The sequence below is a fragment of the Odocoileus virginianus genome, chromosome 15 (genome assembly GCF_023699985.2).
Source record: "Odocoileus virginianus isolate 20LAN1187 ecotype Illinois chromosome 15, Ovbor_1.2, whole genome shotgun sequence".
Lineage (NCBI taxonomy): Eukaryota > Metazoa > Chordata > Mammalia > Artiodactyla > Cervidae > Odocoileus > Odocoileus virginianus.
In genome coordinates, this window is record NC_069688.1 from 14,325,231 (window position 1) to 14,341,723 (window position 16,493).

General features: G+C 36.2%; 1 protein-coding gene across 1 annotated transcript in view; it reads left to right on the forward strand.

The window, feature by feature from the left end:
• The window catches only part of ATAD2 (ATPase family AAA domain containing 2), a 66,190-nt gene that overhangs the window by 33,391 nt on the left and 16,306 nt on the right, over nucleotides 1-16,493 (forward strand). The window contains exons 12-19 of the mRNA XM_020879014.2: nucleotides 1,980-2,154; nucleotides 2,999-3,087; nucleotides 5,148-5,307; nucleotides 6,135-6,225; nucleotides 8,275-8,589; nucleotides 8,915-9,047; nucleotides 9,397-9,583; nucleotides 10,263-10,448. Of these exons, the coding sequence (XP_020734673.1) occupies nucleotides 1,980-2,154; nucleotides 2,999-3,087; nucleotides 5,148-5,307; nucleotides 6,135-6,225; nucleotides 8,275-8,589; nucleotides 8,915-9,047; nucleotides 9,397-9,583; nucleotides 10,263-10,448 (1,336 nt within the window). The remainder of the gene's footprint in view (nucleotides 1-1,979; nucleotides 2,155-2,998; nucleotides 3,088-5,147; nucleotides 5,308-6,134; nucleotides 6,226-8,274; nucleotides 8,590-8,914; nucleotides 9,048-9,396; nucleotides 9,584-10,262; nucleotides 10,449-16,493) is intronic.

The following is a 16,493-nucleotide window of genomic DNA, read 5'->3' on the forward strand; positions in this document are numbered from 1 at the left end:
ATTGGTGCTGCCGTTCTGAGAAACAGTATGAAGGTTTCTCAAAAAATTATAGAACTACCATCATATATCGGTAATTCCACTGTTGGGTATATGTCCAAAAAAAGCATTAATTCAGAAAACACGAATGCACCCCAGTGTTCATAGCAGTATTATTTATAATTGCCAAGATACAGATGCAGCCTACGTGTCCACATCAACAAATGAATGGACAAAGAAGATGTAGTATATATTATTAATATATACACAGTGGAGTACTACTGAGCCATAAAAAAAGAATGATATATTGCCATTTGCAGCAAAATGGACGGGATTGGAGGCCATTTTGCTGAACGAAATAAGTCAGAGAAAGGCAAATACATATGATATTGCTTTTATGTGAAATCTAAAAATATAGCAAACTAGTGAATATGAGAAAAAAGCAGCTTCACAGATACAGAGAACAAACTACTGCTTACCAGTGGGCAGGGAACTGAGAAGGGGCAGTGTGTGGGTGGGGGGTTAGAGGTATAAACTATTGGGTGTAAAATAATCTACCAGGATGTATTACACAAAATGGGAACTCTAGCAAGTATTTATAAAAACTGAGTGGAATATAACCTTTAAAAATTGTAAATCACTGTATTTTACACCTCTAACTTAGTTAATACTGTATATCAGCTACACTTCTATTTAAAAAACTAGACCAATTCCTTCCACTTTTTCTCTTCATTTCCACTTACTTACATTTCTCCTTTCTTACATTTCTGCTCATAAAAAATCAACATATGATTGTGTTAAACTGTTTTTATATAGTATGTTCTCTTTCCATTTTAATGCCTGAATGATACTCCATTTTGTGGATGTATCACATTTTGATTCTGCTATTGCTGACTATTTTGTTTTCTCCTTAGTTTTTGTTATTACAGATATCAATACCATGAACATCTCCATTGCTTCCTCTTTATGGGAATACTTTTTTCTTTAAAATACAATCTCACAAAACTATTGGCTCAATAAATATATTTTTAAGAATCTATTTCTGTCTTGGCTTTTGTGCATTGAAATCACTGATTTATTCCATTTAAATTCTGATTGTTTTCTAAACAATTGCTTTCTTCCCCCATCTGCATTGACCGTGTCCGTTTCCTATTATTTTTGTTTTGACTGTGCCGCAGGATTTGCAGGATCCTAGTTCCTCAGCCAGGGATTGAACCCAGACCCTGGCAGGGAAAGCACTGAATTATACCCACTAGACTGCCAGGGAATTCTCTTAATTTTTCTTTTATATTTTATCCTTGACTTTGAATAGATTTATTTCATCCATCACTTTTTTGTTTGTCTGGCCATTCTTATTTTGTCGTTTCTGTTTTTCTGAGATCTTCCTTAACTTCAATTAAATAACTGTTAGATAGTTAAGGAGCAGTTACTTGATCATTTCTACGAAGAGTGTGAATATAACTCATTTTCTCAGAATTATGCCAGTTGGAAATAGTTGAAAAAACTGCATGACATGTGCAGTGATATCACCAAAAATTATTGTGAATTGTTTATGTTGTCCTGGTCCCTATCACCCAGCCACTACTTCAATTTCTTTGTTTCATCCTACTTTATCTCATGGTCATTCCCACCATTTTTTTGCGAAACTTTTGGTGTTACATGTTACTGGCACTCAGACCAAGGATGATACTTGAAATCTGCTATTCTTCCCACTGATGTTATATAAGTAAGCTGTCAATCATACCTTTTTTGCAAGATAAGGTAATATGAACAAATTTGAATGAATAAAAGAAAATGTTTCAAATAAAGGGTTTATTTAGTTTCAGTATTCATTTTGTAGTATGAATATTAATCCCCACGTTTTGAGTTGTGCTTTGTGTATTGAAATGTTTCAGTTGTCTTGTTTACTTTCTTATTCACTAGTTATATTCATGAAATTGATCTCTAATTTTGTTTAGCCAATTTTTTAATGTAGTGCAAAAATAATACTTACTCTTTTACAGAGGTTGTTTGTTTTATGGTCCACCTGGAACTGGAAAAACTCTGGTTGCCAGAGCGCTTGCCAATGAGTGCAGTCAAGGGGATAAAAGAGTAGCATTTTTCATGAGGAAAGGTGCCGACTGTCTGAGTAAGTGGGTAGGAGAATCTGAGAGACAGCTTCGATTGCTGTTTGATCAGGTATGATATTAAAATTTGCCTATATAGATCTGTAATCAGTGTAGATTAAGTATGTAAGGATTGGATAAACCTTGCATTTAATCACTTTTCATTGAAATAGTCTCAAAATAATTATGTCAAAAATATAATGTTTCTAGATTATTTTCCTTTGTATGTCTTGATTACACCAACTTATGAACAGCTTTAGAGAGAAAAGAGAAAATAATTGGGTCTAAATTCTTTGGAGGCTTTAGTCTAGAGAAAGAGTGATATTTTCATAAAGAGATAACACTAGTGAGTTTATGTTTCACTGTGCAAGCGGGAGATTAGCTCTGCCCGAGTGGGTTTCAGTTTCATATCCCAGATGTATTAACAGTTAGCTATGAGATAATACATTCTGATCTACTGAGGCATATTGCTGCAAATACTTTAATACCTCTTTGTAAAATTCACTGAGGCTTTTTAAATTTTAATTTTGCTGAAACTGATTTTAAACTATAACATCTTGTTAAATGTTTTCTCATCCTGACATGGAGGAAGGCTCTGTCATTGTCTTCTGTTCTTTGTTTTGCTTTGACAGTTGATCTTCTATAGATGTTTTTTGTGTCCCCATAATTATAGCTATATGAAATCTAAGGGATATAACCAGTGGAGTATGAATTTTGAATATTTCCAGCTGAATATACAAATAAACTTAAATCATACGCTGTTATAATTTAATCTCAATCCTTAAAACACAATTCTTGAATTTACAGTTATATTTTTAAAAATTTACTAACACAGGAATTAATTTAAAGTGATTTATATTGAGTCTACATATTTGAAGCCTTTCATAATAGCATGCAATCACTGGACTGCTTTCTAGGCCTATCAGATGCGCCCGTCAATTATTTTCTTTGATGAAATTGATGGTCTGGCCCCAGTACGATCAAGCCGGCAAGATCAAATTCACAGGTAAAACTTGCTTGATGGTACTTCTGCCTTTCTCCCTATATTTTGAGCTGTATTACTGTTGCAAGAAGGATAGAATGTTAAATGGTTAGAAACTTTATAAACCAGTTGTTGTTTGGTAGTAGAAACCAATGTATAGTACAAAAAGAAAAGTGAACCAGTTCTAAATGGTAGGATGTTCTCAAACACAGTATTGGTTATAGATTTAACTTGTGATACAGACTTAAATGCCCACTGGCCCAGTGAGGTAAATAAGTTCAGTCTCTCGTGTCCGACTCTTTGCAACCCTATGAATCGCAGCACGCCAGGCCTCCCTGTCCATCACAAACTCCCGGAGTTTACTCAAACTCATGCCCATCGAGTTGGTGATAAAGGCAGATAAAATGAGTGAGGCAGGCCAGTGAGTGGGTCAGGGAAGTGTGTCTGAATGTCCAATCGTCAGAGTATAGCCAGTTGCTTTTAGCTCCAGCCTATTGAAGTGTAAAAGCTGACTCAGATTTGAAAAATAAGTTTTCTCTTTCTTAAATTTTATGTATGTTAACTATCTTTTAGATGTTGCTAACTGGTTCGGATGCTTTTAAGGCACTACCTGAGCCAAGCAAAATATGTCTTAGTATCTGGCCACTAGTTTAAGTTTCTAATACTAGCTCAACTTCCTCATTTTCAGAATGAGAAAATTGCATCTCCCCTGTGATAACTGAGTACCCAAGGGAGCTGTTTTCATTAGTGCCACTGCCTCAACTTGAATCTCAATTACTTTAGTCCTAGTTCATCTTCAGTTCTTCAGACCTTCTTCTTAAATGTAACTACTTAATTAATTTGGGATACCCAAAAGTGAATGTTTGCATGCCTTCATAATGCCAGTATTATTTTTACTGTAGATGTTGTAAAAGAGGAACAAGATGTAAAAATATGAGTGATATGTAGGTTTTGGCTTTTATAATGCCTAACAACATTTACTATATTGTTATACCCTTCTTTGTCTTGATGCTGTAGAATTTTATTTGTTGCTCTGAGTAAATTAAAATGTTTACTCCTAAATGATAAAAATAGTTGTGTGTGCTCATGCCTACCAATAATGGTACACACTTTTTAGATATGACTCATTTCAATATCAGCTATACTGTATTCATTGTGTTAGTAGGAATAACACTAGCACCATCACTTTTCAGTCAAGCAGTTGAGTAACTACTGTAGTTTGGAATAACTCTAAAAGGGATTGGAGATGTTTCAGCAACAAATACAGAATAATTTTAGCAAGCACGTGCCATTTCAAATATGTGTTTTTAAGAGAAATTTTATCGTACAAATTTTTTTGTTTTTTTCCAAAGACTTAAAAAATTTTAGAGCAAAACGTTTTTGCTAAATTAAGCATTTTTAAAAGTTAGCACATTGGCCATGATTAAACTGTATTCTGTATCTTACTGTTTCTGATAATATTGTAGGATAATGCAAATAAGTAATTATGTGAATACATTAGAAAATAAGATTTTTAGCCCAAGAGAAAGGGGATGCAAATATAAAATAAGTTAAATTAAAACCCTTGCATCTTTATTTGAATTGGAATATCAGTATGAACTCATGATGAAATTTATTTTTAAAGAAAAAATAATTCCTGTCTCTGGGCACTAAAAAGCCCTCGAAGCAATCATAGTCCTGTATATTCTGTTTTACTTTGGCATCCTTAGATAATGTGTACACAATGAAGCTTTTGAAACTTTTTTTTTAAGTTTCTGTTTATCTGCCTAATAGTTGTATTATTTTTTTTCCTTTTGATGTTGCATCCTTGTTTGAGAACTCCGAAGTTCTAGGTGAAATTGTATTTTATGAAGTGGCTTCCAGGATCCATTTGTAGCATATTATGTGTGTTTCCCATTGATTTTAAATGTCTGTGTGCCATGTAGTATGCTATTTTACAGATTTTCTTTTTAAAAAGTCTTGAAAATAGTGCGATGCTCTGAGAAGATTTATTCACACATTTAATGTATTAAATCTTCACAAAAAAGAAATGATGTATTTGGCTTCTATATAGTTAATCTTGTCTCTCTTATTTTTAAATTTAGTTCAATTGTTTCCACCTTACTAGCTCTGATGGATGGATTGGACAGCAGAGGAGAAATTGTGGTCATTGGTGCTACCAACAGACTGGATTCTATTGATCCTGCTTTACGAAGGCCTGGTCGTTTTGACAGAGAATTCCTTTTTAGCCTACCTGATAAAGATGTAAGAATTTAACATCACTCAAATTTTGACAAAATTGATTGTGCTTATCTTGAACAGGTCTTAGTACAGTAAAAATTTGAAGGTTGAGTTTTGTATGTTCTGAAGCAAAGTTGTATGATTAACATTCGAATAAGTATGTATGTATTTTTAGAGAGGCATTATTCAAGGAAGAGAACTCAGATAATCATTTATTTATTTATTTATTATTTTGGGAATGCATACCTTGTGGCATCTTAGTTCTCCACCCAGGATTTTAACCCAGGCTCATGACAGTGAAAGTTCTGAGTCCCAAACACTGGACCAGGGAATCCTTAGACGTACACCTCTGCGCCTTCCCTGCCACCCCAAGCAGAGCCTTTGCTTGTTAATCATATAACTTTTATTTTGATTCAGAACATGTGGCCTAACAGTCAGTCCTTAGCCAGTTCGTTAGACTTGACTTTTTCATGGATACAACCATGTAATTCTACCCAGTTACTTTAAAGTTGCTGAATATCTTGAGACCCAAGTATGAAAATATGGGTAGAGCTGTCAGTACTCAACAGTTTTTAATATGTACCAGAATAAACAATAATCCAGTAGTTCGTTAATTTTTCTCATTCACATTTGTAATGACTAGAACTTGAGCACTAAAAATGCAGTCTTATTTAATATAAATTTCTTAAGCTCATACAAATATATCTTTTTTTTTCTATTTTTACTGTTTCATATTTCTGTTTATAGTAGGTATTGACAGCTTTACATTTTTAGATAACCCAATTAACTTAAAGTTACTCTAATCTGAATAGCACTGTATTATAGAAAAATTAAATTGTTTTTGTTTGTAGGCTCGAAAAGAAATTCTAAAAATTCACACAAGGGATTGGAATCCTAAACCACTGGACATATTTCTGGAAGAACTCGCAGAAAACTGTGTTGGTAAACATTGCTTTAAGCATTAAAGAAATATTATATGCCTTTCAAAGATGGAACAAGTTGTAGTTTTGCCAAGGTTTAATGTTTCTTGTTTAAAGAAATACAAAGTTAGATTTGTTTCTTAGTTATAATTTGTGGCATGTTTTCTTATAAAGTCCTAGATACCATATAGAGGTACTTAACATCTTGACTGTCAAAGAATTTGAGAATGAAGTTAGATCTGTTTACATTTTTCTTTTTTTCTTTTTTTTTTTTTCTGTTTACATTTTTCTAATTATTCTGTTACACATTCTACATATGCTATTTCAGGTAACTCTTACATCAATCGTGTAAAGTAGGTAGCTTTATCCCTATTTTACAGATAGAGAAATGGCTGAGAAAGCATAGATGATTCTCTAAAAAGATCACACATCTAGTAAATGACAGACTGGAATTTGATCCTGATTATCTGATTTCAAAACACATGCTCTTGACCCCTGCGCTCTGCTTTTAGTGCTTGCCTATTTCACTCTCAAAAGTTGATTGATTTGTTCAGTTCAGTTCAGTTCAGTCTCTCAGTCGTGTCCGACTCTTTGCGACCCCATGAACCACAGCACACCAGGCCTCCCTGTCTATCACCAATTCCCGGAGTTGACTCAAACTCATGCCCATTGAGTCGGTGATGCCATCCAGCCATCTCATCCTCTGTGTCCCCTCCTCCTCCTGCCCCCAATCCCTCCCAGCATCAGGGTCTTTTCCAATGAGTCAACTCTTTGCATGAGGTGGCCAAAGTACTGGAGTTCCAGCTTCAGCATCAGTCCTACCAATGAACACCCAGGACTGATCTCCTTTAGGATGGACTGGTTGGATGTCCTTGCAGTCCAAGGGACTCTCAAGAGTCTTCTCCAACACCACAGTTCAAAAGCATCAATTTTTTGGCACTCAGCTTTCTTCACAGTCCAACTCTCACATCCATACATGACCACTGGTGAAACCATAGCCTTGACTAGATGGACCTTTGTTAGCAAAGTAATGTCTCTGCTTTTTAATATGCTGTCTAGGTTGGTCATAACTTTCCTTCTAAGGAGTAGGCGTCTTTTAATTTCATGGCTGCAATCACCATCTGCAGTGATTTTGGAGCCCCCCAAAATAAAGTCTGACACTGTTTCCACTGTCTCCCCATCTGTTTCCCATGAGGTGATGGGATCAGATGCCATGATCTTAGTTTTCTGAATGTTAAGCTTTAAGCCAACTTTTCCACTCTCCTCTTTCACTTTCATCAAGAGGCTTTTTAGTTCCTCTCTCTGCCATAAGGGTGGTGTCATCTGTATATCAGGTTATTGATATTTCTCCCAGCAATCTTGATTCTAGCTTGTGCTTCTTCCAGCCCAGCGTTTCTCATGATATATTCTGCATATAAGTTAAATAAGCAGGGTGACAATATACAGCCTTGACGTACTCCTTTTCCTATTTGGAACCAGTCTGTTGTTCCATGTCCAGTTCTAACTGTTGCTTCCTGACCTGCACACAGGTTTCTCAAGAGGCAGGTCAGGTGATCTGGTATTCCTATCTCTTTCAGAATTTTCCACAGTTTATTGTGATCCACACAATCGAAGGCTTTGGCATAGTCAATAAAGCAGAAATAGATGTTTTTCTGGAACTCTCATGCTTTTTCGATGATCCAGCAGATATTGGCAGTTTGATCTCTGGTTCCTCTGCCTTTTCTAAAACCAGCTTGAACATCTGGAAGTTCTCGGTTCACGCATTGCTTAAGCCTGGCTTGGAGAATTTTGAGCATTACTTTACTAGCGTGTGAGATGAGTGCAGTTGTGCGGTAGTTTGAGCATTCTTTGGGATTGCCTTTCTTAGGGATTGGAATGAAAACTGACCTTGTTAGGGGTTATTATCAACCAAGTGAGTTCACTGAGGGGATATGAGACATTTTAGCCGTATTACTCCTAAATATTTTGCTACTACTTTGCTAGGCTGATCTTGAAATTTTCTTTTAACCATCATCTCGCTTAATACAGTGGTGATTTAATTTTTTTTTTCTTTTTTGGTTGCCTTGGATAGGATACTGTGGTGCGGATATTAAGTCAATATGCTCTGAAGCTGCTTTATGTGCTCTGCGTCGACGCTACCCACAGATCTATACCACTAGTGAGAAACTGCAGTTGGATCTCTCTTCAATTAATATCTCAGCTAAGGACTTTGAAGTAGCTATGCGAAAGATGATACCAGCCTCCCAGAGAGCTGTGGCGTCCCCTGGGCAGGCACTGTCCGCCATTGTGAAACCGCTACTGCAGAGCACTGTGCAGAAGATCCTCGAAGCCCTCCGGAGAGTGTTTCCACATGCGGAAAGCAGAACAAATAAAGCGTTAGACTCTGGTATGAAACTTAATTGTTTAGCTTTCGTAGTCAGTAAAACTAAGTATTTTGTACATCTCAGTAATGTTTCTTTATGAGAGAGTTTCTTGAAAGGAATTTGGTCTTGCTTTTCCTAGATATATGAAGGAAGTTTACTTCACAGATTGCCCTAGAGTTCCTCTATTTTAGGTTTGAAGTGCGTTTTAAAAATTTACTTGTTATTTATACGTACACAAACTTTTCTGAAAAAAAATCTCATTGGAGTTGCTAACTGAAGCATTATGTGAAGATCCACTTTATAATTGAGAAAAGCTACTAATGTACACTTTTTTTGCTTGCTTTACAGATATTTCTTGTCCTCTCTTAGAAAGTGACTTGGCATACAGTGATGATGATGTTCCATCAGTATACGAAAATGGACTTTCTCAAAAATCCCTTAATAAGGCAAAAGAAAATTTTAATTTTCTTCATTTGAATAGGTATGTTTCCCTTGAAAATTTATATATATTCATTCTTGTGTGAATTCCCTAAAATTAAATGAAATTATGCTTGAGAAGATAAAGGATGCCAGCTAGTTTGCTTTTTTTTTAAATTAAGATATTAGAAAATATTTTGTTACAGTTGTCATGATCTTAGAAACTATAAAGTATTCCTAAAAATCTGTAAAGTTCGATTGTCTCCAAAAACCACATGAACCATGCTGCTAAGATTGACTGGCCATATTGTCAAAACTTTTGGCTTATAAAAGTTATGTGCTTATAATTGATAATTGGGAGAGAAATTTGAACTTTTTTTCCTAAAACATAGGTTATTACTCATTTCTTTCAGAAATGCTTGTTGTCAACCTATGTCTTTTCGACCAAGAATGCTGATAGTGGGCGAACCAGGATTTGGGCAAGGTTCTCATTTAGCACCAGCTGTCATTCATGCTTTAGAAAAATTTGCAGTATACACTTTAGACATTCCTGTTCTTTTTGGAGTCAGTGCTACATCTCCTGAAGAAACATGTGCCCAGGTAATTCATTGTTGCCCAGACAAATAAGCTGTAAGGTGAAGTAGTCTTCCAGAGACTAAAAGTCTGGAATTGCTTCATTCTTTTTGTACTGTGTTTTTTGGTCTTTCTGATTTCTGATGTCAGGTTTTCAATTTAGAACCATGCCTAACAGCTTAGTTATTAAAAAGTATGACTTTAAATCCTTTTCCACCTCTTAATTGCTATATGACTTGGGAAAGTTTATTAAATCTCTCTGCCCCATTTTCCCCATTTGCAAAATGGAAAAATCAGTACTTTACTTACATGACTGTTGTGAGAATTAAATGAGTGAAGTACTTAAAACAGTGATGGCTATGCAAAAAGTATGCAAATATTCTGCTGCTTCTGTTTTTGCTATAGTTATATTAAAAGTTTGTTAAAGTGTTTTATGTATTTTTATATTTAACCTTGGTTGCCATAACAGAAAAGTCTTGTAGATTTCTTGAGCTGTTTTCTAATTCTCTGAAGCAATTATGTTTTTCTAAAAATGAAACTTTTATGAAAACATTTAAAAACAAGATGGTGGGATTGGGGGAAGCATTTTTTAAACTTAAGGGTTTTATATGACAGTTCTTGGAAGTAAAATTGTTCCAGATTTAAAAAGCACACTGCTAACGTGCTGACTCTATAAGTGTATGTAATTGTTTTCTCTCTCTACTAGGTGATTCGTGAAGCTAAGAGAACAGCACCAAGTATAGTGTATGTTCCTCACATTCACTTGTGGTGGGAAATAGTTGGACCAACACTCAAAGCCACGTTTACCACATTATTACAGAATATTCCTTCTTTTGCTCCAGTTTTACTACTTGCCACTTCTGACAAACCCCATTCCACTCTACCAGAAGAGGTAATTTGTGGGAGAAATCATTATGCTTTAGAGTGGGATATTCATAATCATTATATTTTAAAAGGAGATATTCAGAAACTATTAAGAATTTATGGGGAAAAAATTCAAGTGCTGAAGAGGTGAATAAAATTATAAGGAAAAATTTTCCTATTAAAGATACCGTTGCTAGCTATTTGATACATGTGTTTGTTGGGCAGCACATGTATCAGCACTTGTTGTGGATATGTGTATGTGTATAGTGAGACCAGGTGGCGCTCGTGGTAAGGAACCTGCCTGCCAGTGCAGGAGATCTGAGAGATGTAGGTTCCATTCCTGGGTCAGGAAAATCCCCTGGAGGAGAGCATGGCAACCCACTCCACTGTTTTTGCCTGGAGAATCCCATGGACAGAGGAGCCTGGCGGACTATAGTCCATAGGGTCGCACAGAGTGGGACATGACTGCAGTGACTTAGCACACATAGTGAGACCACTTTATAAATTTTTTTTCTCTAAATGGAATATGATACATTACTATTCCATAACTTGCTTTATGTATCTTATGTGTTTTTTTAATATGTCTAAGTCTTATTTATTTTAACAGCACCATAGCCTTTGCTGTTGTATTGGTATACCATAATTTTATTTATCCAAGTCTATTGATAAGATTTCAGCTATTTTCTAATTTTTTTCTGTTGAACTGCTACAGTGAGCATTTGGGGGTTTTAAATCATACAAATATTACCATGTGGATTTTTTAACATGCATTCCTAAAAGTGGAATAACTGTAGCTTATTTGAAGGGTATGCATACTTGACATTTTTAATAGTATCAAATTACTGTCGTTCAAATTTGTACCAATTTCAACAGCTACCAGTGACCAGGTTTGTTCTGTTTCTGCTTATGATCCTGTTCTCCAGAGGAACACCTCTGCCCATCACTGTCTTTTCCCTTACTCTGCTTTTTTTTTTCGATTAGTTTGTTTGTTTTTCAATTGGAGTATAATTGCTTTTCAGTGTTGTGTTAGTTTCTGCTGTACAACAACATGAATCAGCTATATGTATACGTATATCCCTTCCCTTTTAAGCCTCCCGCCCACCCTCATCTCACCCCTCTGGTTTGTCTTTGTCACTGCTTGGCATAACATATTAATTTGTTTGAGTCTCTCCTAGCAGAATGTTAAATATGTGAAGTCAGGGACTTTTTTCCCACTTTTCTATCCCCAGAGTACATAATAAGCATATTGTAGGCTTCTTTGTGCAAGTGTGTGTGTGTGGTTTTTCCATACCTTTAACAGAATTGATGTACAGTTTTTAGAACACTAGTAGGAAGATAAATTCAAATGTTTAACCTAAAAATACTTTTGAGCACTTATTCTACAACAGACATGGTTATAGGCGTTGGAAATATAGCACTGAGCAATTTAGACAAAAATCTATATCCTCCTGGGGCTTACATTTTAGTTGGGGAAAAGACAAACAAAAATAAAATACAATACTAACCTATTGCTATGGAGAAAAATGTAGCTAAGCAGTGCCAAAAGAGTGTGGTATGGTCACAGTGTTAAATTTGCTGGGTTGGCCTCACTAAGAAGATGACATTTGAGAAAATACCTGGAAAAGGTGAAGTAGTGGCCCATTTGGGTATCTGAGGGACAAAGGTTTCTTGCCTTTGCAAATATAAAAGCCCCAAAGCAAAAGTGAGTCTGATGTGTTAGAAAAATCACAGAAAGTCTAGAGTGACTAAGGCAGAGGGAGTGAAGGGCCGAGAAGGGATTGATGCTAGGGAGCTATCAAAGGGCCAGGTTATGTTCCCAGCTTTAGTAGTTGTGAATTATTCAACTAAAAACTGAATAAATTGGGAAATGAATATTAAGTGTATGTTAAGTCTAGATTCTTAGGGTGGTGAAAGTGAAGTCACTTAGTTGTGTCTAACTCTTTGTGACCTTGTGGACTGTAGCCCACCAGGCTCCTCCATCCGTGGGATTCTCCAGGCAAGAGTACTGGAGTGGGTTGTCATTTCTTTCTCCAGGGGATCTTCCCCACCCAGGGATTGAACCCAGGTCTCCCTCATTGTAGGCAGATGCTTTAGCCACCAAGGAAGTCCTCTTAGGGTGGTAAGAGTCCTTAAAAGTTTCTAATTTAATCACCTAGTTCTGGACCCTAAATTCTATCTTTGGTGTAATAACACCTTTACAATTCATTTTGTTAGTTCTGACTCCTAAAAAAATCAGCTTATTTTGAGAGGCTTCCATTTCTTAATCTCCATTTGTTTCCCAGGTACAATAGAGAATTTGTCTAATCTGTCTTCATCATGGCAAGCTCTTTGTATGTTTGAACATGCTTTTGTATTCATTTCTATTTCCTCACTTTACCCAGGCTTCTTCACACTAAACAGTTCTTCTATGATAAGATATACTTCTTAGGATTCTTAAATACAATGGAAGTTTATTTCTTGCTCACTTACACTATCAGGTAAAGGACTGGAGTGACGGGTGTACCCTCCCCCGTGCAGTCATTACAGACATTCAGACTGGGAGAGCATGCTCATTTTCATCACGTGGCTCTCCAGATTATTTTCATTCCACCCAGCTGAAAGGATTGGCCCTTTCTTGTGCCTGGTCTGAAAGTGATACACATCATTTCCTTTCACGTTCCATCGGCTGAACCTCACATAGCCATACCTAACTGCATGGGAGACCAGGGAATATGACATAGCACTGGGCCCAAAAGGAAGAGAACATGAACTGTGACAATAGCAAGCTCTGCTGCACATCACACATATTTTTAGTCTCTTCAAAATTCTAGTCACTCGCCTGAATGTCTTTCTCTTTATATTCCTTTTGAAAGGCTGTACCCAGAATGAATTAAGTACTCTAGCAGTGTTCTGATTAACAGAGTAAAGGAGACTTGCTATTTAGTAGCCACATTAACCATTTATGTATTGTACTCACTGTCAATTAAAACATTATTTCAAGGTTTAAAACAAATTAAGCTTATACTCTTTGTAATAAGGGAGACTAGCTGAACTTTATATGGATGGAGGGAGGTTGAACGGAGAAGGAAATGGCAACCCACTCCAGTGCTCCTGCCTGGAGAATCCCAGGGACGGAGGAGCCTGGTGGGCTGCAGTCCATGGGGTCGCACAGAGTTGGACACGACTGAGTGACTTCATTTTCACTTTTCACTTTCACACATTGGAGAAGGAAATGGCAACCCACTCCAGTGTTCTTACCTGGAGAATCCCAGGGACGGGGGAGCCTGGTGGGCTGCCGTCTATGGCGTCGCACAGAGTCGGACACGACTGAAGCGATTCAGCAGCAGCAGGGAGGTTGAAAAGCCATAATCAGTTTAATCTGGCATAACTTTATCAAGAATGTGGAAACTCTACTTAAAATGTTTCGGCTTTTTTCGTTTTTTTTTTTTTTTTTTTTTTTTGCTGTAGTTTCTTCTTTTTTATGATAATATTTCCTAAGTATGTCATTGTAAACTGGGTCGAGTAGCCCAGCATCACCCTGTCCAGGAGGGTGGAATGGGCACTGGACCAAAATTGCTGGTTTCATAAAATGAATAGTCTTTATGGATACAAATAAGCAAGTCTGCTTTGAGCCTTACGTAGTCTCTGTTGTCCTTGGTGAGCTAGTGATATTGTATATGTAGCATTGGACTGTAGTACGTATGAGAAGTAGTATGTATTACAATTTGTCCATCTCAAAACTGCAGTCAGAGTACCTGTATGCACAAGCACTGGTAGACCCTAACAACTCATGAAAAAATGAGAAAGAATGTCAGTAATAGATTAGAAGCTAGGGTGGATTGTGAAACACAAGCAGTGAGGATTAGATGGATGTGGGTAACCACATTTCAGAGTATGTGCATCAAAGGGCTGCTTTGAAAAATGGGAGTGATTTCTAGCCCTAGATCAGTCCCTGGAGGGAATTAAGAGAGTCCTTGAACAACTTTGTGGTTTTTGGCTTTCTTCACTTCTGGCCATTCCAGATAGTAGTTGGCAGAGTTTGTCATCAGCTAGATCAGTGAAGGTGGACCACGGACTAGTGTGGCAGGGCAGTAACTTACCTTTAGGTACTAAATGGGAGGAGTGGGAAGACCCTTTGTCCAGGAAACAAATTACAGGCACATTCTGTTTCTAATATAGCCTACCTTCTTTAATAATCACTGAAAATAGAAACTAGAATAAACAGGAAAAGCATCTATGAACAGTCATATTTGAAAGGCAGAGATAATTTATGAATAAGCATTTGAGGAAGGACAGTGCTATAGAAAGTTATATCCATGCATCAGCAACAGATTGTTATGGAAAAGAACCATTTTGAAGACATTACAAATGAAGGAGCTCCTCCCAAATATAAAACCCTGTAGGGCTAGAAAGACATAGATGAAGAGTGAATTAGCAAGATGAGGGATCTTGACGTCAGGAATTCTTACATAATACAATAGGACAGAGATTTTAAAAGTGAGGAAGAAATTAAAGGAAACAGAGGAGATGATAGATTCAAGTCTGACATCTTTAATGTGATTTATGGGCAGAGAAAAGAAATGTAGAAGAAAAAAATAGTCAAATAATACAACATTTCATAGAATTAAAGAACACCATAATCTTCAGATTTAAAAGGTCCCCTGTTCTAACTGATGGATATAGAAAGAACCATATCTAGATAAAATTTTAGAACATCAAAAATACAGAGAAAAATCTAAAAATCTTCCCAGAGAATAAAACATTACTAGAAAGGACTGAAAATCAAATTCTTTCTACATTTTCACTGGTAACACCAGCTACTATGGAGGCAACTGAGCAATATTTTCAAAGTTAGAAGGAAAATAATTTTGAATCTGTAATTTTCTTCCCAACAAAGTTAGCATTTGAGTGAAAGAGCAAAATATATTTTTGACCATACAGTGCCTAAGAAACTATTACCCACAAACCTCTGACTGAAAGAATTATTAAAAGACAATTTCTTCTCTTGGATTTTGGTTTTTTTTTTTTTTTTGCTTTTTGCATAAGTGCATAAGAAGCAGTGCATGGAGAAAACAGTAAAACTTGTCACAAAATTTTGCTTGTTAACTTTTTTTTGAGGAAGAGGAAAAATATTGCCTCAGATTTTTCGAGCAGAATACTCTTTAAGCCTGATGCAATCAATATGATAGACACTAAATACACAAAAACGTATTTAAGTTACCTTTAAGATCTTGGGTCACTCAGATATCCAAGGAAGGAAGTTGCCAACAAGTAACATTTTTTTAAGTTGTGTGAAACTACGTTAACCTTGCTTCTGAACTCAGACTGGCAGGCAGGAAGGACATCGTGAAGGAGAATCAGGAAGTAAAAGCATCTTCAGATTATGTAGATGTTGATTAGCTTTACAGTTTGATAGGAAAAAAAGCTTAAAGATATTTCTCTTAAAACTTTTAACAGTGAAAGAACAGAAATACAGCATAGAAATAATACATAAAATATCTTTCCTTTTGTGACTGGCTTATTTCCCTTAGCATAGTGTTTTCAGTGTTCATCCATGTTGTAGCCTGTGTTCAAATTTCATTCCTTTTTAGGCTAAATAATATTCTGTTACATGTCTGTACCACATTTTGTTTATCTGCTCATCTGATGATGAACATTTGAGTTGTCTACCTCGTGCCTAACTCCTGAATAATCCTACTATGGTTATTGCTATGCAAGTACCTCTTGAATCTTTTATTTTTTTTCTTCCAATTTTTTTGGATATGTATACTGGGTTACATGGTAATTCTGTGTTTAACTTTTTTGAAGGACCAGTGTACTGTTTTCCACAGTGGCTACACCATTTTAATTCCTACTGACTCAGGAGATCTAATTTCTCCATATTTTTACCAGTTCTTACTGTTTTCCAGCCTTTATTCTTATTGAACAACCACTCATTCTCATATCTCACTTTGGGTTGTGAAAATGAATTAATTGATCTCAGTTCAGTTCAGTCACTCTCGGACTCTTTGCAACACCATGGACTGCAGCACTCCAGGCCTCATTATCCATCACCAACTCCCAGAGTTTACTCAACTCATGTCCATTGAGTTGG